Source organism: Drosophila erecta, unplaced genomic scaffold (genome assembly GCF_003286155.1).
Source record: "Drosophila erecta strain 14021-0224.00,06,07 unplaced genomic scaffold, DereRS2 tig00000021-arrow-pilon, whole genome shotgun sequence".
Classification (NCBI taxonomy): Eukaryota; Metazoa; Arthropoda; class Insecta; order Diptera; family Drosophilidae; genus Drosophila; species Drosophila erecta.
Window position 1 is genome coordinate 3,692,204 of NW_020825198.1, and position 24,479 is coordinate 3,716,682.

Sequence of the window (24,479 nt, forward strand, 5' to 3'; positions counted from 1 at the left end):
AATTTATTTTTTCAAAATTTTTTTGTAGTTTTTCTGATGTAGAAATTAAAAGAAAATTAAGAAATGTCCTAAGGCTAAAGTTCTAAACTCCAGAACTCAACTTTTCTTAATCGGATTTTAAAGTGACATATCTCTAAATTTTTCCAGCGAAATTAACTAAAAATATTCATTCAAATATAGAACATTTTTTAATTTACATTTTTAGTAATTATACAAAAAACTTTTTGTCACTCCGACTCTAACGCCCCCAAACCGCCCAAAACTGTTTCGCCCACACTTTTGAAAAATGTTTTGTTATTTTTCCACTTTTTTATATATCTTGTAAATTTCTGTAGATTTGCTAAAAAAAACTTTTTGGCACGCCCACACTTTTAAAAATGTTTAAGTTTTTTTTTCATTTTTATAATTTGTTTGCCAATTTCTACCGATAGACCAGAAAATGTTTAAATTTCTCGTTTGCACTTCCACTAGCTGAGTAACGGGTATCTGATAGTCGGGGAATCGTCTATAGCATTTTATCTTGTTTTAAATGCGTTGTTTGGAAAACAACATTTCGATCGAAGGTAGAAACTACAACCGTGCAGACCCCAAAATATTATCTTTTGTTACCCATTATTCTTCGGGTATACGGTATATAGCATTTTCTGAAATGAATTAAACTTAAGTGTTAAATTATGTTACTTAATAATATAAGCTGACCATACATCAATACAACTCTCAATCAATCCAAATCAAATGCGCCGCTGCAACTGCTCGCCATATTGTAAATGGGTTTTAATTAAACGAAATTAAATACAATAGGAATCCAGCGTAGGTGTGTTACTTTTCGTCTTATTTGGTAGGCCGAGCAAACATGTTACATGTTACATGTTATATATACTTTTTTTTATATATTACTTATATACAAATATATAAGTAACTATCTCAGTTATGGCTACCTATGCCCAACATTGCGATAGAAAACCAAAATTACTTATTGTACGAAAATTGTCATTGGTGAATTGCATTTCAAGTGACATCGATTCCGGTCGAAACAACTGACAAAATTCGCCATAATCTTCATTCCATTGGGTTGCAGATTGGCTCGGCTTGCTTGCGCGCTAGTTCCCAGTTAACGATGTTGTCAAGTGGGAATGTTAAAATACAAATACGGTTACGCAGAGCACTGATAAGATTTGCATAACTCACGTTTACTTTGATAAAGGTACCTTTACCCGTTACTGGTCTAGTAAAAGGGTATAATAGATTCGTTGGACAGTATGTAGCATGCAACAGGCAGAAGGCAGCGATTTTACTACGCTGCACTCAGAATACAAGTGTGATAATCGCTGAACGATTAAAACGCTGGAAAATCGCTCCCACGCTTTTCTTCAAATATTGTGGGCGTGTGATTCTCGTTACTTTGTATGGTCAATTTGAACTAAATTATTTTTTCCAGCTCTATTTTCTGGCTAGTTCCATGAGGTCCACGGGTGTAACTGTTTCCGTGTAGGTTTTGGCTCAAAGCTGTTGTCGTTTATTGGCCCATGTACATTTTAAATTAACCTTAGTTGGCAAATAGCGGATATCGCTCGAGGGCGTAAGTAGTACACTACCATATGAAAGATACTGAATAAAAATACTCAGAAGATAAAGACAACATTTGAGCGGATACTTGTGTTTGGCCAGACGATGTCTTTTTCCTTTTTTTGCGACTTGAGTCAATTTAGGTTGACATTTTCTTGGGCATTGTTTTAAAGCTTCGAGTCGAGCGGAGAACTTCCGTTGGCGGTTGGGAAAATGAATGAAACCACTTCCAAATAAGACCGTCTGAATTCATTATTAATAAATTATACTTTTTTTTTTATTTAACTAAACAAACGTTGCTTTGTTAATTACAAAAAGAGTCCAATTCTAGTCTTAGATGTATGTGCATTACTTTTGTCTTAATTTTAGCTCCAACAGAAAGTAACTAAGAACAAAACACGGAGTTACGATGCTATAAACTTGGATTAGTTCTTGATGCTTAGATACGAAGGTCCCACTTGGCGGACGTACACGGTCCGCTCGTTGGTCAAATACGGCGGACACTTGACGGTGAGTATGCCATCGGAGGACAGTTCCGATCGGACATCGTTGGGATAGTATCCTCGTGGCAGGACGAACCGCTTGACGATGTGGCGACCCACGAAGGTGTCACCATCCCGTCGCTTCTCGTGCTTGGCCTCCACGACCACAGTGTCGCCCGAGGTCTTCACGCTAATCTCGTAGGGCTTGAACAGGTGCACATCCACATTGGCCTCGAAGCCATCCTTTCCCACGATGACTCGACTCAGATCGGGTGCGGATCCAACGCGAGATAGTGACCGCTTCCAGTAGGGCAAATCCCAGTCGTTCAGATCCCAATCGCGCCACAGCCGACGACGATAATCCCAGTAATCCCAATCCGTATTGTTTGTAGCCGGCACTAGAGCCATTTTGTAATTGGGTTTTTCCTTGGGACAGGACCAACAGCAACGCTAGATCGTATTTAATTTTCACTTATCGCGTTTTCTGACAGACGTCCACTCGCGTTTTCTGCTCTGAGCAAATTAAACTTGGAAACGATAGTAGTCGCCGCTTATATAGCCATAAGCTTCGCCCCGTGGGATCAGCTCAGCTCTACAGAGATTCTAGTCAATAGCCAATGACAGTTGTGACGTAGTAGCCACACTGTTAAAAAAGCGGCTTAGATGTAAGGAATTCAGTAACAGTAAATGGAATATAATATAACAGAGTAGTAAACTGGTTTGCTGCATCTGATATGTAATATGTCAAATTTAAGTTTTCAAGATTTGAAATTTAATACTAAATTTTGTTTTGCAGTGGATCACTTGCAGTTACAGTGGCGTTAAAGCTGGGCGATGTTTTCGATTGATTATCTTTGCATTGACTGCTGTATATAAGGAAATGGGGCTGTGGGTCGAAAAAATGTCTTTGCATGTTATTTCCTTGAGGCGCTCGAGATCAAATGTTGGGTGGGTTGGGTTGCTTTGCAGATTTGCTTCCGTAGAGGCAATTTCCCAAAGGTACTGGTAAGCACCTTGGATGGTTATTATAGAAACAGCTAGCTGTGATGCATTCATTAATTCAGTATATTTAAACGAAGCTGAAAATCGTTCGTGTGTTTTATCAAGCCCATAAATGTATCTCTTACTTTCTCATGGCGCAGATGTCTTCATGTATCCTTCCTTATTTGTTTATGTTTTTCGCTTTCATTTAGCAAATCAGTCTCCCATATCGGCAACGCCTTAAAAACGGTGGAAGCATGCCAACAAGTTTTCGCAGCATTAGTACTTTGAAATTAATTACTCTCCGCTTCCGGTTGCAAATTAAAAAAAAAAAAAAACAAATCAAAATCAAAGCAAGCCCAAAAAAACTAACAGATTTCTTTGACGGAAGTACGAATTTCGTATGATTCTTTTCACCTTTTGACCAAATACGGCTTTAAATGTTGTACAAGATAGAAATGAACAGAGCTACGCGGATTACAGATACACAATCTATAGATACAGCAACATAAAAGGGTTGTTTTTTGACGATTTTAGTCGTGCAGATTAGTGCATAGAAGCGACATCTACGGAACATTTATGGGCCTGACCTGCCCGCCCCTCTTTATAAAGCCCGTGCCCGTAACGTAACACAATCATCGGATTGGGATTGGCCCACCCCATTATGTCGCTGTAATTTGTTGTTCCAGCAGTTGGTGTTGTTATGGCTGTTGTGGAAATGGATTTTGTTTGTGTTTTATAATAATTATAACAAGCTTCGCAGTTTCGCAATTTAGATGCCATTTAAGCTTGTATTTGTACATTAAGTCATTTGACATCGGACTAGTTCAATAGGTTTGTGATGCAGCACATCGATAGACAGTCGAAGGCACACAAATAGCTATTTTGGGTCAATAAATAAGTTTAATTATAAGTTTAAAATATAATCCAAAATGATATGCATAATAGCACAGGCAGAGAATATGCATTTTTATAGAAATAGCAGACAGACAAAATGCGTAAAAACAGAATGTGGGATTTACTAGTTAAAAATGTGTTTCTCTATTTTTCATTATCAGTGTAAGTCAGTGTAAGGAAAATTTCTCGATTGAAAGCCAATTGAAGTGCCGCAGCTGGCTGAACAGCAATACATTAAACGAAAACAAAGCAATTTACTAATTTGCTTGATTTTATGGCAAAATCGAATGAAAATCAGAATTAAATCCCTGAGGGTGTGGGTTGTGCACAACTTTCTTTGGCATCGATTGTGTGTGGGGAATTATCTAAGATATAATAGAGATATAGGTGCAAACATGATTAGCATAGCACACCCACCACGACCTTCCTCATTTATTTCGAGCTGCGCGGTCATTCCCCCGATTTTCAATTTTACGAATAGAAATGTTTCATCGTTTTCCATTTAAACGTATGGCAGTGGGCCAAACTTTCACTTTGATCGGAAGCATATGTCTAAATATATTCTCAGAATAGAACCAAATGGAATGACTAAGAGTCATTCATAGATAGTTCATTTCCATGAAAAAACATTAGGTAAACAAAATGTCATAATTATTCGAAATTACTTATTACCTCTTCAGCCTATAAGTATGCTATGAAAATTTGAGACGCTCATGGCAAACGTGTCGTATAAGTAATGCCTGTAAATTCCTGCAAAAAAGGTCGGCAAAATGGCAAGCAAATTAAGTCTCGGAAATCAATAAGGTACATCGCTCACGTGGTAAATGAAGTCGCCGCGCGAAGAAGTCGACCGTAACTACAAATGACCCCCGAGACACTAAACATTCAGCCGCAAAAGGGCAACAAACAGGTGCAGGAGCAGGTGCATTCGACCTGGCCAACAGGCCACTGCATTGCGACGCCTGCCGAGGGGAAAGAGGGAAAGAACTCTGTGGCAGGGGCGAAACACAAAGCATGTGGAAAACGAAAGCAAAAGTTCAAGTCGGAGAAAAAGACAAGACGAGGAGCAGCCAGCAGGACTTAAACCCGTAATTGGCCAAGCGAAGTGAACACTGCAGGTCGCAGGTTGTAGGTCGCAAGTTCCAGGCCCAAAGAATAGGTCCCCAAAAAGCAGCCGCAATAATAGTTGCCACAACAGGGCCAGAAAACTGGCAAAGTTATCCCAGGGAAAGTCTAAGGAATGGGACAGAGAAGCCGATCCTGATATACCCTAAAGCAATTTAAATACAATGATGAAAACTGTTTCTCTAAACAAAATATTTGTTATTTCACTTTAAACCAGGTCATTTAAAAAGAAAATTTGTATAAATAAAATAATACCAAAAATGAGATTTCAGGTTAAATCAACTGAATATTCAGTTGAGTTCAGTCAGATAGAAAATGTATTTTCGTATTTACCGAGCTAAATAGATATCGCTTTTCATGTAACCAATGAATTGGAAATTCATATAAGTCACATAAAAATTATAGGTTACATTAAATAAAATACAAGTCCACAGGACTTGCAATGAGTAAGCACTGAAACTATTGTTATTAAATTACTGTACAATATATTATAGCGCTGCAGAACACATACCCACATTCTTTGAGATAGTTATCATGCCCAGAGGCAACCTTCAACAAAATCCAGAACTGCAACCACATTTCGAAACTCGCCCATTATGCCGCAAGTCACGCCCATCGAAGGCGAAGGCTCGCCCTTTCGTCCTGTCGCCGCACTTCTTTGCATACGAATGAGGGACTTATTTATAGCGGTGTAGGCAGGACTCTAAAGGATTGCACTGTGGCCGTAGGAGGTGGACGTAGAAGCCAGAAGGCGTACAAATAACGCTTGGCCCGGTCTATTATTCTATTTTTGTTTTGGCTATTGAACCCAATGGACGTGCTGGCCAAACAACGCCAAACACAGAAATGGAAAGTGCTGGATTGACATATACACACGTTACTTTTCTTTACAGGGTATGCGGTTACAGGACTGCAGTTCATTTGAAATTCCACGACAAATTTCATGACGAGATGCACACGGCCTAAGGGCACTTTATACCAACCTTATGAGTCACCAAAGGTCAGCGTTTACAATAAAAAACTGGCCTACTTTCACTTGAAAATTTGTAAATGCCTTCGGACAGTTTTGAGTGTCAGTTGGCCAAAAAAAAAACAGAAAGCGGCAAGACAGCAAAATTAATGCAAGTGACAAGTGTTGTGTGAAGGACGCATTATGACCTTGCATGTCCGGCTGTCAGGGCCAAAATGAAAGAAAAGCTTTGTTGGCAATGAAAACTGTATTTTATTTGTGTCAAATTGGGCGATAAAAGGCCATGCTTTACGAAATTCGCGTTCTGCTCAATTAAAAAGGATTTGGAAATTAGTACCTAAAAACCTTTTATGCTTAAGTTTATTCCTTACGATAGTCTGGAAATGAAACACCCTCTCCATTTTATATATATTTTCGCATATTTATTTATTGAATCTCAAGTTGAATATGATTTAGCTGAAATCTATTGTATTGGAATGATATGCGTTGAGTGTTTTCTTTGTTGATAAAGTATGTAGTTACGAGAGGTTTTCCATTGCCATGCAAATGATCGTGTTCTAGAGAACGTCTAAATTACTTTGGTTATATTGGTTAGATGAGTGATTGGCCGAGTTGGCCAATGCTGAAATGTTTTTCCATCTAGATAAAAGTTTGTCAAGAGCTACTGGCAAAAATCGTTATTCCAAACTACAGCTAGGTAATTTTTATTAACATTTTGTTTGTGGCATATTTGTGGTTTCGATTTGGAGCTCTTAGGTATTACAATTATCTGAGAAATATGATGCTGAGTTTCGACTTCAATTTTTGTGTTGCAATAAAGCTATGAGTTTTGAGACATACATAGATATATTTTCCGTACTTGTATTTTATGTTTTGCGATTCTAAACTCTGAAAAGTGCAAACAGTGTGACTACACATACAGTATAGATATATATATAAAATGATCTTCTTGATTAGTTGTAAATACATTTGAAATATTTTAGTTTTCAACATTTAGAATATATTTAGAACACGCAAGAGAATATCTGACTACAAAACTATAAATATATATTTATTCTGCTATATCTGTACTCCAGCTTTCAACTAGACGCAAGCACCGCCAACGTTTTTCGTTTACAATTCTGCTACAAAATCTTATTTGCGTTTCATTTTTTCCTGCTTCGCTTTTTTTTACTAATTTGAAATTGGGACCAAGGTCTTCTGTGTGTTTGTCCTTAGCCGTAGTTTGCTATTGACTTGTTTACAGTCCCCCGAAAAAAGGAAATTGAAAACATGTTTCACTCTTTACGGACCCCACTGCCGCCCCCATTCCACCCTTTAAGCCCAAACACTTGCCGACATTGTGCAAAAGTTCCCCCAGCTATTTCAGAAAATTTCCTTTTTTTGCCAACAGTTTTCAGTTGGCTGGCAAAAATGTGAGAAAACCAAACTTTCCTGTGTCTGCGTGAAAATGAAACATTGCTATTGGTGTATCTTTGTTGCTGTGTGTGTGTGTTTCAGAAGACCCATTAAATTAGCCCGCAATTTACTTGGCTTAAAACAGCTAACAGCGTTTATAAAATTTCGAGGAATTTCAAGCTCAACCAGTACCCTAAAGTCGGTCACAATGTAAATGAAAATTTTTCTCGTTAAATTAATTAGTAAAACGGCAATAGGTTTATAAAATTCTCCCTGAAAGTATTATAACTCTTTCGTTGAAATAAAATACGTAGTGCTTAGAGGTTTCGGTTCAGCTGGAAATTCCTTCTTTTTTTTTTTGATTTAATCAAACATTCCCAGTACTAATATAATATCCATATATAAGTTATATCGTTTGCTTGGTATCAAAAAATTGTATAAAAAATGTTTGCTTAACAAATTCCTGGAATCTTCTTATTTTGGTATAAATCTGGCTTTTAAAAATTGTGTGTGTTTGGTTTGCAAAAATTTTTTCGGTGTTGGTTTAATAGTTTATCGTTATTTATATTCTATTGGTAATATCCTTTATGCTTTAAGCTTCAAATTGCTTTTGGCCTGTATTTTCTTGAAAATTGTGGCTACGGAATATTTGCAATGAAAAATTCCTGCTGAGCAGGATTTCAAAATGAATATAAATTTCTTTTAAATTTGCTGTCTTAAAATAATTTAGTAGTTTAGTAAAGGAAATTTTAAAATATCCAGTACAATGTTTAGTTAAAAGAATAAGTTTTCCAAAACGGAAACAAAATAATACAAAATAAACAAAATATTTTGTATGCAAACAATAGGTTTAAGGAATTTAGGAGAATTGATTACAATGCCCTGTTTTCATTACCAAATTTGATTTCCAGTGCAAAACAAAATCGGTAGCCCTTCCGAATCCATTTCGATAAATTCCAATAATTCAATCAAGCCAGTGGTTATCCCAGTGCAAAATCATATGCCAAATATATCGTATACACCCCTGACTGCGAATCGGAGTCGGTCGAGTAGTAGGCCGCCTAGTAGGCGATCCTGCCCAGACGCGTGGAGGGCAGCGAGGCGGGTTCCGAGTTGGGAAGCTCCCCGCACCGCTGGAGCCAACTCCAGGCCTGGCCACAAACGACGCCGACTCCGGCCAACATTCAGAAGCAGTTGCTACGCCGCTTCGACGTGGTCGTATCCGTGTCCGTGGTTGCGTTGGTCACGGCTCCACTGGTGGCCGTGGAGCTGATGGTGGAGGTCCTGGTGGACATCGCTGCTGGCAGCAGCCGGGCCGAGTTCTATGTCTTCTTCAGCGGCTGACCCACTGGCACATTGGCCTTGGGGGTGCGCGACTTCTTCACCAGAAAGCAGGTGAGGAACTCAATGGGCGAGGGTATCTTCTGGAGGCTCTCCTCCGAACTGGAGCTGGACTTGTGGCTCTCGGAGCGTGCATTGCTGCACTTGACCTTGCCACTGGCGCCGGGTCCGGTCTCCAAGGCGTGCCGATAGTAGTTCTTGCAGCACTTCTTGGACAAATTATACATGCGCACCGTGCGATCGATGTTCTCATCGTCCTCATCCTCGCCAGCTTTCAGATTCAGACCCAATCCACCAACACCCACATCGTGCGAGTGGGAATTGACCATGCCCAGTCCTTTGCGAGCAGTGGCGGCAGTGGCAGTTGCACTCGTTGGCTGCTGGGGATCCGATATCGTTTGGCTGGTCTGCTGTACCAACTGCTGTGGCAACTTCATCTGCTCAACGGGCTGGGCATCCTCCACGGGCGGCTCCTCCTCCTCCAGATTGTTCTGGGAGTCATCGTAGAACTTATAGCTGCGGTAGCGAGTGTGCCTGTTGCCCGCTGTTTGGGACCAATCGCGACCCGATCCCGTCCAGTCGGTGCTGGCGGGCAGGGACAACTGGATGGTGGGTGTGCGATAGTACTGGCGGTGCGGATGGAAGCCCAGGCCAAAGTCGTCCATGTAGGACTGTGAGTGTATGTTGTCCAGCTCGTCGGCGACGCTCAGCAAAAAGGGTAACGTCGACATTGTTGTTGATACTTCGGGTGTTACTTTCTCTGCGTTTTCAGCACACCGTCTTTTTTTGGGACCACCAAAAATGTAGGTATCTATGCTAGGTCCGAGGGATTAATCTCCCCTTGCCGCACACACTTCTCTCCCAACAAAACTGCACTTGTTTGCTTATTTACTTTTCTCTATTTCTAATTTCTCTGTTTTGTGTTATTTGTAATTTTGTATGATTTTTTTTCTTTTTTGCAAATTTTCCACTGCGCTTTTCACTCCGGTCAACACGACTGCACGGACTCGAAACTGAAACAGAACTGAAGGAAAATGCAATTTTCAACTGGCACACGACGTCGCATTTATGTTCATCGTCATGATGATGATGATGATGGGGAAACTCCTTCGTGAGTGAGAGAAAGCATTTCTCACAACGCTCTCCATCTCTCTCTCTCGGGCTTTGCCCATTACACTCTCACTCTCTCACACTCTCACTCTCTCACTCTCTCTCTCTGTTTTGGTCACGCGCTGAGGAAAACCCGATGCAATCACTGGATTTGGGTTTATGTTTTGATTTCGCCGTTGCAACGCGGCGTATGCGTGATATTTTTGTTAGCGACCCGAGGCAAGGCGGCGTATGCGTGATATTCGGTGATTCGGTGGGTGGCTGGTTGGGCTGCTCAAGGGATTTTCCAGTTCGCGCCTTATTGTCATTAGTTGGCGGTTCTGGGCATCGCCAACTGCCTGATTCGTTTTGGCCTCCAACGTCTACTCTGCCGCATTTTAGGTTTCACGTTTTTCATGCTTTTTCAAGCGCGTCCCTGGATGGCAGAACGAAGGACATTGAAAAGGGAGGGGTGGGGGGGGATGTCCTACGGCCCTGCAGCCCCTGTGTGTGTCTGTATCTGTGTGAAGGTAGCAGGAGTGGGTGGCGAAATCTTAGTGCGCAATAATTCATTTGTTGGCACAACTGTGAGCTGTGAAGGCTGCGTGTTTGGAAATTGCCGTTAAATCAATTCAATTTTGGCTCGTTAAATCCTCACTTAGGGATGTGGATAACGTGTTGAAGTGAACGATTTCCTGAAAAATAGGATCTTATCCTCTAGTAACTTAAACTAACACAGTTAGGTAAATAATGGTCAGCTTAAGATAACTATGTGCATAAGAAATCGGTTTTAAAAGTAGGCAGCAAGCTACCAACTCAATTAAATTTTTTTACTAGACCCACTGAATTATCCTGAGTTCATACGAACTCCTGCTTCATTTATGAGCACAGCCAAGCGACGGAAATCGAGAGATAAAATGGAAAACGGGATATTCGAGCTCTAAATTGGCCTGGGCCAAAAGGACATGAACAGCAGCCCTTGAGCGGCCAAAAGCCAGTGAGCAACTGCAGCACAGCACAGCACACACACACGCACACGCACACAAAAAGGATATGCATATATGGGCAGATATCCAGTTGAGTGTCCTGTCTGGCAGTTAGAGGCACTTAAGCCTGCGGTGAGCGCCTGTCGTTCGTCCTTTGTGCCACTTATTGAGAGCAATAGACAGCGAGAGAACGAACGAGAGACCCAGCTGGAAAAGGAGGTGCAGGGCATAAATCTTTTAGCACTTTATTTGACACACTTTCAGGCCGGAAAGCGGACAGAATATCGGACGGCCTGATGGCCGGAGAGACACATAGACAGACGGCCCAAGGGCCAGAACGGAACGTCACATGCTCATCAATCGGTCGCTCACATTGGCAACAATACAGAGTGATGTCCATGTACCTTAAAGAGGCAGTACACCGAAAAAAATGAAACGAAACGTATCTGTATACGACCAGGTATGTTCTTTAAGAAATTCTTGTAACAGGAATCACTTGTTATTGTACAACTTCATGGAACTTTTAGAAATAAGACTTCGTCTAACATTTTTTGTACAGGTAAATGGGTACTATGACAGGAACCCTTCATTAATATTCTGCTTTCGACATGATTTCCCTTGATATTCCCTTTTTCTGTCAGTGCACAGAGGTTCAGAGACTGGCAGACGACGACAGTTGACGATAAGCGGTCGAGTGACTGAATCCTTGTGTGCTCCGCAGCCCGTTTTCCCCTTTTGTTGGCTGCCTCGAATGTTGTGACTGCCTTTGGCTTGTTGTTGGCCAAACAAACAGTGACGAGAGAAAAAGGTGGGGAAAGCGGGGAGAGGGCCCAGAGAAGCGCCAGAACCTTCTTCACGTTGGCCTCTTTTGACTCTAGCCCTTCTTCTCGCTTAATCCATTTAATTGCATTTTTTTCGTACATTCTGCTGCAAGCAGTTAAGCTGCCCCCTTTGTTCTTGTGCATTCCAGTGTGCACGGGGCGTATGTGGAACGTGGGAACGAAGTACGCATACGCCCCAGTAACCCACACATCGGTGCATTCAAATATTCATTTGCAATTTGGTGGCTAATGAAAATTCGTTAGAAATGCATTTCGAAAGCCACCCAATAGCCATGTAGCCATGTAGCCATGTAGCCAAACAGCCGACTTGTCCTTGTGCCAGTTTCAATCCAACTCTTCCGACTGAACGACTGTCTGACGTTTCGTATCAAATTATCTATAAATTGCGATTGCCTAGGCACGCCATCAATACGAAGGAAATTCCACCGACCGGAAATGTGGGAGGAGATGGGTGCTTACATCCAGTTCGTGTTTGCTGATTGTTCCTTTTTGCCTTACATTGTCGTGTGAAGTTTTTCATATCACTCCATTGAACATATGCACGGATAGCTAGTGATGGCAAATGCCTAAATGGTAATATATATCACAAAGGCTAAAATAAATGTATATGAGAACGGAAGTTCGACTAGTCATTTTTATTGATATCCAATTACTAACCAAATTTTTTTAAATTAATTAATAATTGGTATATTGTTTGAGCAGTATAAATTTATGGAATAAATAACTAGTTTGATTCTCATCACTGCACATACAGCATTTACTCATACACCAGTGCAATCAATTTGCCAATGGGAAAATAAACAACAAAATACTTAAAAAAGGAGAAAAAGGACGTAAAACTGGCTTTTGCCAAGTCTTGCCATTTGCCCGAGATTTGAATTTAATTTTGAGGTCAGACAAAGGCAAAGAGTTTTGGGCCGTAGAGGTTGTTTGTGTGGCTCAAGTGTTGCCTGCATAAAAAATGCAATAAATATTTAAATTACTATATCCACATGCTGCACGCAAGTGGAGAGCAAACTCACAAGGGGGCTTTCCACAGGGATGGGAAATGGGGGGGCTTCTCGAAAAAGTAGGCTAAATGTGGATCGCACTACAAAATAATTAAAAGAAATGTAGCAAGGGAATTGAAATGAGTGTCGAGTGTGAGAGTCGCATTAAATGTTAAGGAATTGGCAAGGGCTTCGTTTTATTTCAACTGAGTACTGTGGGACTTGGGAATAAAATTAATTCTGCGACACGAATAAATAATACACTAGATAACACGATGATATAGTTTTAATAATTTATTTATACTACTATAACTTGTTAAGGACTTTTGACATACTTTTTAAGCACCACAACATGCGTCAGTATAATTTACTATCACTCGACAATCCCCCTAATATTGTTTTTAATTTGGCATACATTTTATATTCAAAGCTTTACATTTTTGCACAATATTCGAATAATTTAAGCGAAGAACAACAGCAACAAAACATAATGGCAATAACAAAAACTGAATGGACAACAATCGTTCAAGTTCAACAAAAGCTTCACCCGCATTCGAATCCAATCGCTTTGGGTTTTGCTTACAAGTTTTTACACATAAATTTCACGGCACGCACAACAAAACCGAAAACCTGTTAATGCGTTTGTCCAACAAAATTTTGGATACCAGAGGTTGGGGTCTTGCACCCACGCCAACTTCAGAGAGTCGAGAAAGAGAGACTCCAAGCCCAAAGAGCCAAAAAAAGAGTTTGACTAACTTGGAAGAGACTCAAAGCGGCCAAAGGGCCTAACTACAAGGGTTTCGTATTAAATATTACTATGCCATTATTTCAGCCATCATAATTAAAACAGTTTACGTATTGTGATCTTGGCTAGAACACTTTATTGTTCATACACGTAGGTACTATAAATGCCATCTTATCTTTCTAATGCATCAAAATGGATTTTACTACAAATTGCACTATTCTAGAGCAACTGATTGATAGCCTTAACCAAATCCATAGGCGATTCGGTTCAATTAAACAGAGTGCATCATTAAAGCTTCTGTATGGCAATAAATTAGTGTAATTTCAAGGTCATATTCAGCCCACCCCCTAAGATACAACAGCGGTTTTCAATTTGGGCAAAACAAAGTCGCTTATAAACGGCTCATCCATAATTTAGCGAAATAAAAATGTATTTTTTTCAGCTTTTGTAATATTTCTACAAAAGCTGAAAAAAATAACTCGAGCAACTAACTGCAGACATGTTGCTCATCAGCGGTCCCAAAAAAAAAACTTAATGAAAAGCCCTCGACAAAAGTTTCGAGCAGCGTTGCGCATGCGCTCTTTCATTTTGAACTCTCTGCGATCGCTTGAGGTTGGCTTAGGGCTTTTTGGCCAAAAGAAAAAAAAAAAAAAACTACATCCAACTGCTGGCGGCCGAAAGCCATAAGTCACAGCATTGTCATCGCAGCTTGGCCTGAACTCTGGCAGTCGTCAGCGGTTGTCTCGAGCGGTTGGATCTCCGGTTTGAAAAACTGAAAAAGCACTGCAGCAGATTGCCAAGAAAATATCAATAGAAAATCACACTTGGCACCATCAATATCAGGCTTCATAACAAAAGTGCGGTGGAAATTGTTGTGCTATTCCGCTGATTCATTTCGCTTTGTGGCGGAAGTTTTTCCCCATTTTTCTACGCTCGCGTGCGGTCATTAATTTGAATGCGCCGCTGATTTTAATCGCAACCAAAAGCCGCCCACCATTTTCCGGCCAAGTTCGCTTACGTTACGTTACGTTAACCAAGAATCAAATAAATATGTGCCACCATTAGTCGCGATTGTCATTTGGCCGGCGATTCTTCGATGGGGAAGACGGGCAAAAAGAAGACGATTCCTTTGGCGCGTGTGAAGTTGTGACTCGACCCAATTAGGCAAAAGCGCAAATAATAATTAACAAAAAATATTTTAATTATACCAGCTGATGGCGGAAAAAAGCTTTCACTGCAACACCGCAGCCAAACCCGTTTTCGTACTTAAAAAACCTGCACATCTACGCATACGCTTGCTGTTGTTGCTCTCACTATAAGGGACATAATAAGATATAGTAAAGCAGCCGCTTCGCATCGCATTCGGCAACTTGTTTATTTCAAAATTATATATAACAAACACACAAAAAAAAAGCCCCAAAACGGGTATCTTATAAATAGTGCGCTTTGTTTCGGCACCACAACAACACCAGATCAACACCCCAACAACTCCGGCGCTCACTTGACGTAGGTCAAAGCTTCGCTGGATCAGAAAAAAGAAAAAAAACAAAATAGCCAAAGAAAAAACAGATACCATACCCGTTGCCGGCGTTTCGATCGAGAGTAGAGGGCAGGGAGTAGGGAGGGGAACCCGATAAATGGGTCTCGCCCCAACACCGTAGGCTCCACACCATCGATCGTATCTGCGAAAATGATCCACTGGTCTCTGATCGTCAGTGCCTTGGGCGTCTGCTTGGCCGTCTTGGGCGGCTACTGCGGCTGGATTCTCTTTCCCAACATGGTACACAAGAAGGTCGAGCAGGTGAGTCCCCCAAACAGTGATGAGAAACTACGCAAAACCTAAAGAATTTTAATGGAAATGGAAAACCTCGAAAGCCGGCCATGCGTTTGTGGCGCCTATGGATTGATGAGCTTACAAAAGACTTTAAGAACAAGTTTTTAGGTTTCGGGTTTCACTGCATAGTCAAATGTTGGAATCGCAACGAAAAAACTAAAAAGTTTTCTTTCTGCTAACTAATGACAAATCACAGAATTCAACAATACTTTGTTTGTAATTCTTATGTACAGAGTCCTTGCCTCTGTACACTTAGAGCTAACAAGCCTAGCCTTTCATCAGAAAATCTCACACAGTTTCTATGCCAAATATTTAGATTTCAAAGTTCACACAGACATTTTCTCCCACTGACCAAACAAAGGCGAAAAAATGATTCTATTGTTTACTTTCGCTGACCGGCAAGTGGCAATGAAAGTTGTACAGCGATTATTGAATAGGTTCCTCAGAATTGCAGTGACTTTAGCTGGCGATTAGTCAGGGAAAGTTCAAAGTTCTAAGTGATGAATAAGGTTTAATTAATGGACTATGTGTATGTAATTACTTAATAAGCGGTAAGAACAGGTTCACTGCATTTGCAAGATTAAAGCATTGAAAGCGTTAGTAACAGCTAGAGTTTATTTCTAGTTTCTTGTTTATATGACTTTTTTTCATCTGATAAGCTGTTGATTTTCATTATTAAAGTGTTGTCCATAGGAAATGACACGGTAATCCAATGTAATTCAGCGTATCCGTAATGACATCGCTGTACAAAAAGCTGAGCGGCTATCATTGCCCAAACCATCGCCTTTCATACAAGGTATGGAATAAAAGCCATACTCGGTAACAAGTCTAATTGCTGGGCCAACAAGTGCAATAGAATCTCATTTCCATCAAATATATCCGAATATGACACGAAATAATTATATAATGGTTGAAATGGTATTACAGAGCCAATCCCTTGGGTCACGCTCCAACCGAATGACAAATGCAATTGAAATGCCATGAGCAATGCGAATTAATTTGCTAGTCAAATGCATTTGATTATTACTGGGGCTTTCAAACCATTAGCGCCAAAAACAAACATCTCAATTACGATGCATGTTCTTGTCCTTCGACGCATTTTATTTATGACCAAATCTATATGCGTGACATTGGTCACTTGAACAACAATGCAATAAATATCAGTACTTGAGCATCTTCATGTTAATACCCACAAAACTGTTATGTTATTCTGCAAGATACATTTATAATCATAATTGACTTATCGCAGCAATTAGCTTCGGCCACGTGGTATTTATTCAACAATAGGGTTACAAATGTAATGAAAGTTAAATATGTTATTAAGTAAATAATATACTTTTGAAACCATGTTTTATACTATTTTGTGCACTAGGCTGTTTTCCCATCGCTAGGCACACGTTCGGTGAATCAGGCGTGACATCTTCGGGGCTCATTTCCAAGGCAACTAGAAGTACTTGGGTTGACTTTGAGATGGGTTTGTTTTTTATTGTAATTAGAATGCAAACACAAAGTTTTATCTGCGGCTGTGTTTGCATTGCTTTAATTGTTGTAGCGAAGCCAAGTTAATTGCCCTTTTTTTATATGACTCTGCCCCTGGAACTTTTGCTTGCCACCCATACGGCTGTTGGGCCGCAAAACTTTGTTTACGAGCCATCGTTAGCAATGAACTTCCGTGTGCACGCGTTAAAGATCCGATCTAGAATGGCCAAAATACCCTCGAAAATCGGAGGGCCTTCAACTTGAAGGTGGTCCGTCCCTTGCACATTAACCATTTATATTTAAAAATTCGAATGCAGGCGCCCAAAGACACACAAAGCCAACTGGCCATAAACAAACGAGTCATGAATTGAAATTGAAATTGAAATTGAAATTCAAAGCAATTGAAGTCTGTTCGATGGTCGACACAAAAATGTTGTTGTGCAATTTGGACCGCCAGCAATGCCAAACACTTTAGGCTTTTATGTCTGCTCTTTACCATTTCTTTCCATCATTCTGACCCACATTTTGAGCAATACACTATGGGTGTTATGGATTTTATTTGGAAATTAAAAATTATTATTTGGGCTAAATAAAAGTTTAGTTTTAATTGACACGCCCTGGAAATTACGCATACGCCTCTTTGACCCAGCACATTCTTGTCCCACAGCCAATCGAAAGCGAGTTTTGAATTTTAAACACGTTTCGCTTCGGCCTGTCTCTTTGCCAAATCCACGCTATTTCGCAACAATTATTTGTATTTGTTTCTGAATGAATTTTGGGCCATTGTCAACCGTCGGCTGAGCCTCTCTTTGGCTCTTGAGGTTAATCAAACGTTTTGTATGCTCTTCGATATGCTGAGCTGAACCTGCGTGTGCATTGACCTTGAGATCTGCCATATAAGTATGTACCCCCTATTTTTGTTCAGCCTTTTTTGACAATTCTTCAATTGTATCAAGTGCCAAGGGGCAGACCATAAAATTATATTGCTGGTCATGCCCTGAGCTTGTTTTCCACTTTTATTTATGTTTTTCGGTCGGCATCTTTAGGTTTTGCCAATTTTGTTTTTCTGTGAACTGTGAATGTTTCTCTGGCTACCGGATTGTACAAATTAAAATGGAAGGTTAATATCAAAGGTTTTTTTTTCAGCATGGGAAGAGTTTTTTGGACAAAACACAGGAGCGTCGCCTAATTAATTGTATTGTTTTGATAAAATGCGAAATCGATGCAAATAATCCCTTGGTCAATGATCCCCTGCGTTTGTGGATAATTGTAACAAATTATTAAGGCAAATAAATAACAAAAGGAATTGCATTTTGGAGAAAAATATTTTCTTCGATCGAAAACAGGTTTTCAGCTTAGCTTAACTTCAGTTTGATATCGATGCTAACATTTTTGATTTGATTTTTATTGCCCCTACGGCGCCATTAAAAGTCATATAAAAGCAACCAAGTCGCGTGATAAACAGCATTAAAGTATGGTCTGATAAATATGAATATTAAAATACTATCAAATCTCAACCAAACCATATCTTAGGATTAGTAATATAAATTGGAATTTATTATCTTTGCAGAGCGTCGTCATACAAGATGGCTCGGAACAATTCAAACGTTTTGTGAACCTACCTCAGCCATTGAACTTCAAAGTCTACATATTCAATGTGACCAATTCGGATAGGATACAACAAGGTGCCATACCAATAGTCGAGGAAATAGGACCCTATGTATACAAGTGAGATCACGCAGCAATAACTATAGATCATTGAATAAACCTTTAATTAATTTATAGGCAGTTCCGCCAGAAGAAAGTGAAGCACTTTTCGAGAGATGGCTCGAAAATATCCTATGTGCAAAATGTGCACTTTGATTTCGATGCTGATGCCTCGGCTCCCTATACCCAAAATGATCGAATCGTGGCTCTCAACATGCACATGAATGTAGGTATAGAAACTGGCATGGAAAAATCCAATTATTTGAATCAAAATACCGGATGAGAAATTAAAATCTTAATAATGAATTTGCAGGCATTTTTACAAGTATTCGAAAGGGAAATCACAGATATCTTTCAGGGATTTGCCAATAGGCTTAACTCTCGATTGAATCAAACGCCAGGCGTACGAGTCCTGAAACGATTGATGGAGCGAATTCGAGGGAAACGTAAAGTAATTTTATCCACTACTAATTTAATCGAGTCTGAAACCCCTTCCAACTGGTGATGGTCTACTTTTCAACAGAGCCCAAACATATTTGGCTTTGTCTATATACGTAGATACTATATGGGTACTATTAACTGACGATAATGGCTTTTCACGGTTCTCCAATGGACGAGACCAACACCATCGGCTGGCTATTTGTCTTTGTTCTGCTTTTAGACCTGCCACTCCAACCGATATATTATTCCTTTCATTTACCGTTTTCAGTTTATTGTTTATTAATAATGGTTTTACCCCAGCCGTGCGTCATTGGATATCGTGGGCTTCTGAGCTATTAAGCCAATGATTTTTTTATTGCACCAATTATGCCAATTTAACTTTTGGCTAAGGTCGGGGTCTTAATCAAAATCTATTAGGGAGCTTTCAAATTTAGAAATTTCTTGATAAAATGATGGCAAACAAATGTGAATTATTAAAAGAGAGCATTTTGTACAATATCTCATAATTGAATACGTTTAAAACAGCCCTCTAACACTTGTGCACACTTTCTTTAAGGCATTAGCTCAACTGAATTGTAGCTTAGAATCGAGTCTAGGTGACAATTAAACAAAATTAAAATATCCATAAAATAAGAAGCTATTACACCAAATTGAACGCGGGTTGCACCTGAGATTCTGATTAAATGAGATGTGATATAGACACCAATATTCCGAATCTAATGACCTTTGAACTTATAGCGCCCTTTAGCTGGGTACATGGCATCATGATCAGCATTTTCGATGGTGTCAAAGTAAGTTGACCAGCTTCTCAGCTTTCATGACAGCTTCGCAACCGTTTAATTACATTAATTGCAATTCGGCGCATCTCCTACTCAATATTGAAACTTCAAAATGCCAAAGTCAAGAGCAACAAATCCGATGTAGAATAGCAAAATTATGATTGGCACTCACCTTGGGTTTCCCACGTCTGTGTAAATATTTTGATGAATTGTCGAGTCGAACTGGCGGGTGGCAAGGAGAAGCCTATGGAAACGGCAGCTGAAAACCGAATGATTGGAAACGTCAATGGTCACACATATTCAACTCAAAAACATAATTAATAATATTAAAATTTGAGCTTGTGCTTGCTACTAATTTATAGATAACTGCTCCGCCTGCTGCTAATGCTTTGCAAATACATTTTAAATACTAAACTTTTTTTGCCTTGCCCTTTAGCTCTGGTAATTATTATTAATCTACGATCCCTAATTAAAAATATACATCATTATTTCAGTCTGTGCTCCAAATCTCTGAGAATGATCCCGGCTTGGCTTTACTGCTGGTCCATTTGAATGCCAATCTGAAGGCGGTCTTCAACGATCCCAGATCGATGTTTGTGAGCACTTCTGTAAGGGAATACCTCTTCGATGGAGTGCGGTTCTGCATCAATCCGCAGGGCATCGCCAAGGCAATTTGTAACCAGATCAAGGAAAGTGGATCAAAAACTATCAGAGAGCAGAGCGATGGCAGCTTGGCATTCTCGTTTTTCGGCCACGTAAGTGTTACTGCCAAAAGGTATCAGAATTACCCATTAACCTCATATCAACTTTGGCCCAATAGAAAAATGGTTCCGGCCACGAGGTTTACGAAGTGCATACTGGCAAAGGAGATCCTATGAGGGTATTGGAGATCCAAAAACTGGACGACTCGCATAACCTGCAGGTGTGGCTGAATGCCAGTGCAGAGGGCGAAACCTCAGTTTGCAATCAGATCAATGGAACCGATGCATCCGCCTATCCGCCATTTCGCCAACGGGGAGATTCCATGTACATCTTCAGCGCGGATATATGCAGATCGGTGCAGTTGTTCTACCAAACGGATATACAGTACCAGGGTATTCCAGGATATAGGTACTCCATCGGCGAGAACTTCATCAACGACATTGGGCCGGAACATGATAATGAGTGCTTCTGTGTTGACAAATTGGCGAATGTGATCAAGAGGAAAAACGGATGTCTGTATGCAGGCGCCTTGGATTTGACCACCTGTTTGGGTGAGTTACTATAATGCATTCCACAGATCGAAACTCATTTCATTCACAACTATAGAAACAATATGGCAAATCAGGGAAGCATGAGCAAACGATAAGTTAAGCAAATAACTTCGGGGTGATACCAAGTATTGTTTCCGTGTTTGTTTTTATAATAATTCCAAAAGGGTGAAGCGCCGTCATAAAGTTTAATTTAAATATGTCGCGTTAGCACAAATATTTATGCTTAGAATTCTGTTAACTTGTCTTCCGCGCATGCGCAGTTCCTCTTGTTATTTCACGAAAATTCAAAATTTGCATATCAAAATATTTGAATTTTTGAAGATCTAACGCCATATGTGTTGCCGATCTACTTAGAAATGCGGATGATAAAGTATTTTGACTTTCGCAAATTTATTGCCTTCCTCTTATGGAAATATATAGCTCAGAAAAATTAAATTCCTCAAGGTAGGGGATTCCCTTTATATGAATGAATAGGCAAAAATCAATAAGACCTACACCCAGTTCTTACAAAAAAATTCCCCATTGACTTCGCTTGCCAAAACTGATTGTTAGAGTGTTAATTCTATCATCATTTTGTTTTGGTTGGAATAATACTGATATAATTTAATTTGCATTTTATTTATGTTTATAGCGCAGTAATCTGATAGTCTGTTTGTTATCTTATATTTTGTGGAGACCTTAATCATACCGCTTTGATTGTTTGATCAACTCTATATAAACTTTATCATTAACTGGAGCATTGCTAGTCAGACAGCCAAATGGTCACCACTAAAAATAAAAGAAAGACCCAGGGAAACCGGAAATATTTGGAATAATATTGGACAATTCTGATCTTCGTTTTTTGTCATGCAAATGAGCCTCTTTAAGTAGTCGTTGTGTTTGTATTACGGCGATTATCTGCTGGGGAGAATTACCCCAGAAGACACCTCTGGTCACCAAGTTGTAGTCGTTTATCTGCGTAATTATAAGGTAGCCACTTATAAATCAAATAGTTATCATGGCATTCGAGTTGGTGCCAGATCTAGTTTGAATTTTAATGCGTTTTATATGCAAAGCAGCAGAGTGATAAGTGCAAATTGAAGGTATCAAAAAACACGGCTTATAAAATGTAAATTCGTGGCTTAAAAGATATAAAAATCTTCAGAGATCTCAACAAACACGCGCTGTCTTCTAGCCGACAAATTGCAAACGCTTTTCGTTGCGACTTTGATTTAAGCTTAGACTCACATACCGATTTTGATGTCGAACCTGTGTGGGCTGGCTTTGATCTTCTTCGATTGTTTAATTTCTTAATTAACACTCGAGGTTCGTGAGGCAAAAACGTTTTGCTTCGCATTCTGAACTTAAAATCCCCGAAGGCAATGCGCATTTGAAATCAAAAGTATTATCTTTCATTCAACTAGGTGATATAATGAGTCGTTCTTCATTATAAAGTTCTCAAGTGCTGTGAACGCTCTACAAATTGAAGCATTAACTTTGATTTTTTACCTTTTACTCTACGAGTAACGGGTATACTAGATTCACTGAAAAGTATCTAACAGGCAGAAGAAAACGTTTCCGACTAAGTATATCTATAAATAAAGTATATCTATTCTTGATCAGGATCGATAGCTGAGTCGTCCATGTCCGTCTGTCCGTATGAAAGCCTTGATCTCAGGAACTACAAAAGCTAGAATGTTGAGACTAGGCACAAATTTTTTTTTTTTTTTTTATTTTTCCCCCACTTTTTACCGATATTTCAGAAAATTTTGAAATTTCACGTTTGTACTTCCACTAGCTGAGTAACGGGTATCAGTTAGTCGGGAAACTCGACTATAGCATTCTATAGCAAGCTTGTTATTATATGATTTTGTTTGGGTGTTTGCCGATCGCGCACGTTTCAAACTTGAGATTCCTCTCGTCGTATTTCTTTTTTGTTTAATTGCTCAAACGTGACTTAACAGTTTCGGTAATGAGCATTTGAAATATTTGGATGAGGAAATTGGTTCAGACATCTCAAGTAGTTAAGTAAATAAATAAATGATGTTCTACGAAAACGTGATGAGAGTTTAAGAAACTTCCGCAACTTATGAAAACGTAGCTTCCAATTAATATAATTTAATTAAATATAAGTAGCTGCGTATTTTTGAGGTCACATTATCCAGTTTCTTTCGGAGTTACTTCAACAATGTAAACAGAACAATTAAATTGGAATGCAGAGAGATGCTTCAAGGAGCTGGTTAAGCAAATCAAGGACTCTGTTTAATAATGTATATTTTAAGTAATATATTTTTCATTGTTCCATCTGTATATAGATGCCCCTGTGATTTTGACATTGCCGCACATGCTGGGTGCCTCGAATGAGTATCGAAAAATGATAAGAGGCTTAAAACCAGATGCCAAAAAACATCAGACTTTTGTGGATGTGCAGTCGGTAAGTAGTATATGAATTAATTCGATATAGAAAAATCGTACAGCTATAATAAATTCCATTAGCTGACTGGCACGCCTTTGCAAGGCGGCAAAAGGGTGCAGTTCAATATGTTCCTCAAGAGCATAAATCGCATCGGCATCACGGAAAATTTGCCCACCGTTTTGATGCCCGCCATTTGGGTGGAAGAGGTTCGTTATTCCCACACATCAGTATAACATAACAATACATAATATTGCTTATTTGATATATCCATAGGGCATTCAACTTAATGGTGAAATGGTGGCCTTTTTCAAAAAGAAACTGATCAACACACTGAAAACCCTCAATATTGTCCACTGGGCGACCTTGTGCGGGGGCATTGGGGTGGCGGTTCTGTGCCTGATATACTATATCTATCAAAGGGGGCGTGTCGTGGAGCCACCCGTGAAGTAAGATATTAATCATAAATCGGTATTTGTTATTGAGAGTTATGTAAAAATGTATTTGTTATGCTAGTGTTATGATTATGAATGTAACACAAGAAGTTTTTGTCTACGAATTTGTATATAATTTATTTTATAAATGTGATTCTATTGTATTGTGATTTAGCGATTACTAAAAAAAAAAAAAAACAAGAAAAACTACTACGAATGAATGAATATGTTGTTTTATTTGAAATTTGGGAAATTCCTAAAAACAAATATTTAGAGCTCCATATGATTTTAGCTAATCAATGATCACAATCTAATGCATTTTAAAAATTTATTTTTAAGTTGGTATTTGTTCAACATGATTAATTATTCTTAGAAGACATGACTTGTGGCTTTAATTAGGGACTTCTCATGAATATCCCAGCACCACAATGTCTGCTATCAAAAGAAAATTAATTTCAAAAAAATGTTCAAACATTCCATTTAATTTGTTCGGACTTCTAAATCAATGCTAACCACAAGATTCACTTTGCATAGCCAATGCCTTGATCGATCCGCCTCCCTTCTTCTTGGCCATGACTCAAGTTCAAGACCAGTTAATAAGGGAACCCGGGTATTAATCAATCAGCCAACTGTTTTTGGGCCCACCAATTTGCACAAAAAAACGGCAATTAAAACACCGTTTATATTGCATCAAATTGGCTATCATAGAAGCACCAAAAACTTAGGCAACGGAGGCAAAAACTAAAAAC

General features: G+C 39.4%; 4 protein-coding genes across 6 annotated transcripts in view; 1 reads left to right on the forward strand and 3 right to left on the reverse strand.

Moving 5' to 3' along the window:
* Nucleotides 1-24,479, reverse strand: part of LOC6544122 (peptidoglycan-recognition protein SD) — a 111,115-nt gene that overhangs the window by 3,064 nt on the left and 83,572 nt on the right. The window contains exon 2 of the mRNA XM_001971380.3: nucleotides 19,824-19,910. The gene's annotated coding sequence lies outside the window, so the exon portion shown is untranslated. The remainder of the gene's footprint in view (nucleotides 1-19,823; nucleotides 19,911-24,479) is intronic.
* Nucleotides 1,967-2,572, reverse strand: LOC6543834 (heat shock protein 27). Its single transcript, XM_001971370.3, has one exon. The coding sequence runs from the start codon at nucleotides 2,454-2,456 to the stop codon at nucleotides 1,992-1,994; it is 465 nt and encodes a 154-aa protein (XP_001971406.1). The 5' UTR covers nucleotides 2,457-2,572; the 3' UTR covers nucleotides 1,967-1,991.
* Nucleotides 8,263-9,780, reverse strand: LOC6543835. The gene has a single exon (XM_001971371.3). It carries the CDS (start codon nucleotides 9,489-9,491, stop codon nucleotides 8,742-8,744), a length of 750 nt encoding a protein of 249 aa, XP_001971407.3. The 5' UTR covers nucleotides 9,492-9,780; the 3' UTR covers nucleotides 8,263-8,741.
* LOC6543836 (sensory neuron membrane protein 2) lies at nucleotides 14,103-23,949 on the forward strand. 3 transcript variants are annotated; one of them, XM_015158233.2, is made up of 9 exons: nucleotides 14,103-15,212; nucleotides 18,295-18,452; nucleotides 18,510-18,657; nucleotides 18,745-18,882; nucleotides 20,146-20,406; nucleotides 20,472-20,904; nucleotides 23,199-23,317; nucleotides 23,380-23,505; nucleotides 23,573-23,949. In XM_015158233.2, exons 1-9 carry the CDS (start codon nucleotides 15,102-15,104, stop codon nucleotides 23,747-23,749), a joined length of 1,671 nt encoding a protein of 556 aa, XP_015013719.1. In that variant the 5' UTR covers nucleotides 14,103-15,101; the 3' UTR covers nucleotides 23,750-23,949. The 3 variants fall into 3 exon arrangements, with proteins under 3 accessions (XP_015013719.1, XP_015013718.1, XP_001971408.2); XM_015158232.2 differs by lacking the exon at nucleotides 18,745-18,882 and having other exon boundaries at nucleotides 14,104-15,212; XM_001971372.3 differs by lacking the exons at nucleotides 14,103-15,212; nucleotides 18,295-18,452; nucleotides 18,510-18,657; nucleotides 18,745-18,882 and adding an exon at nucleotides 19,634-19,663 and having other exon boundaries at nucleotides 23,573-23,931.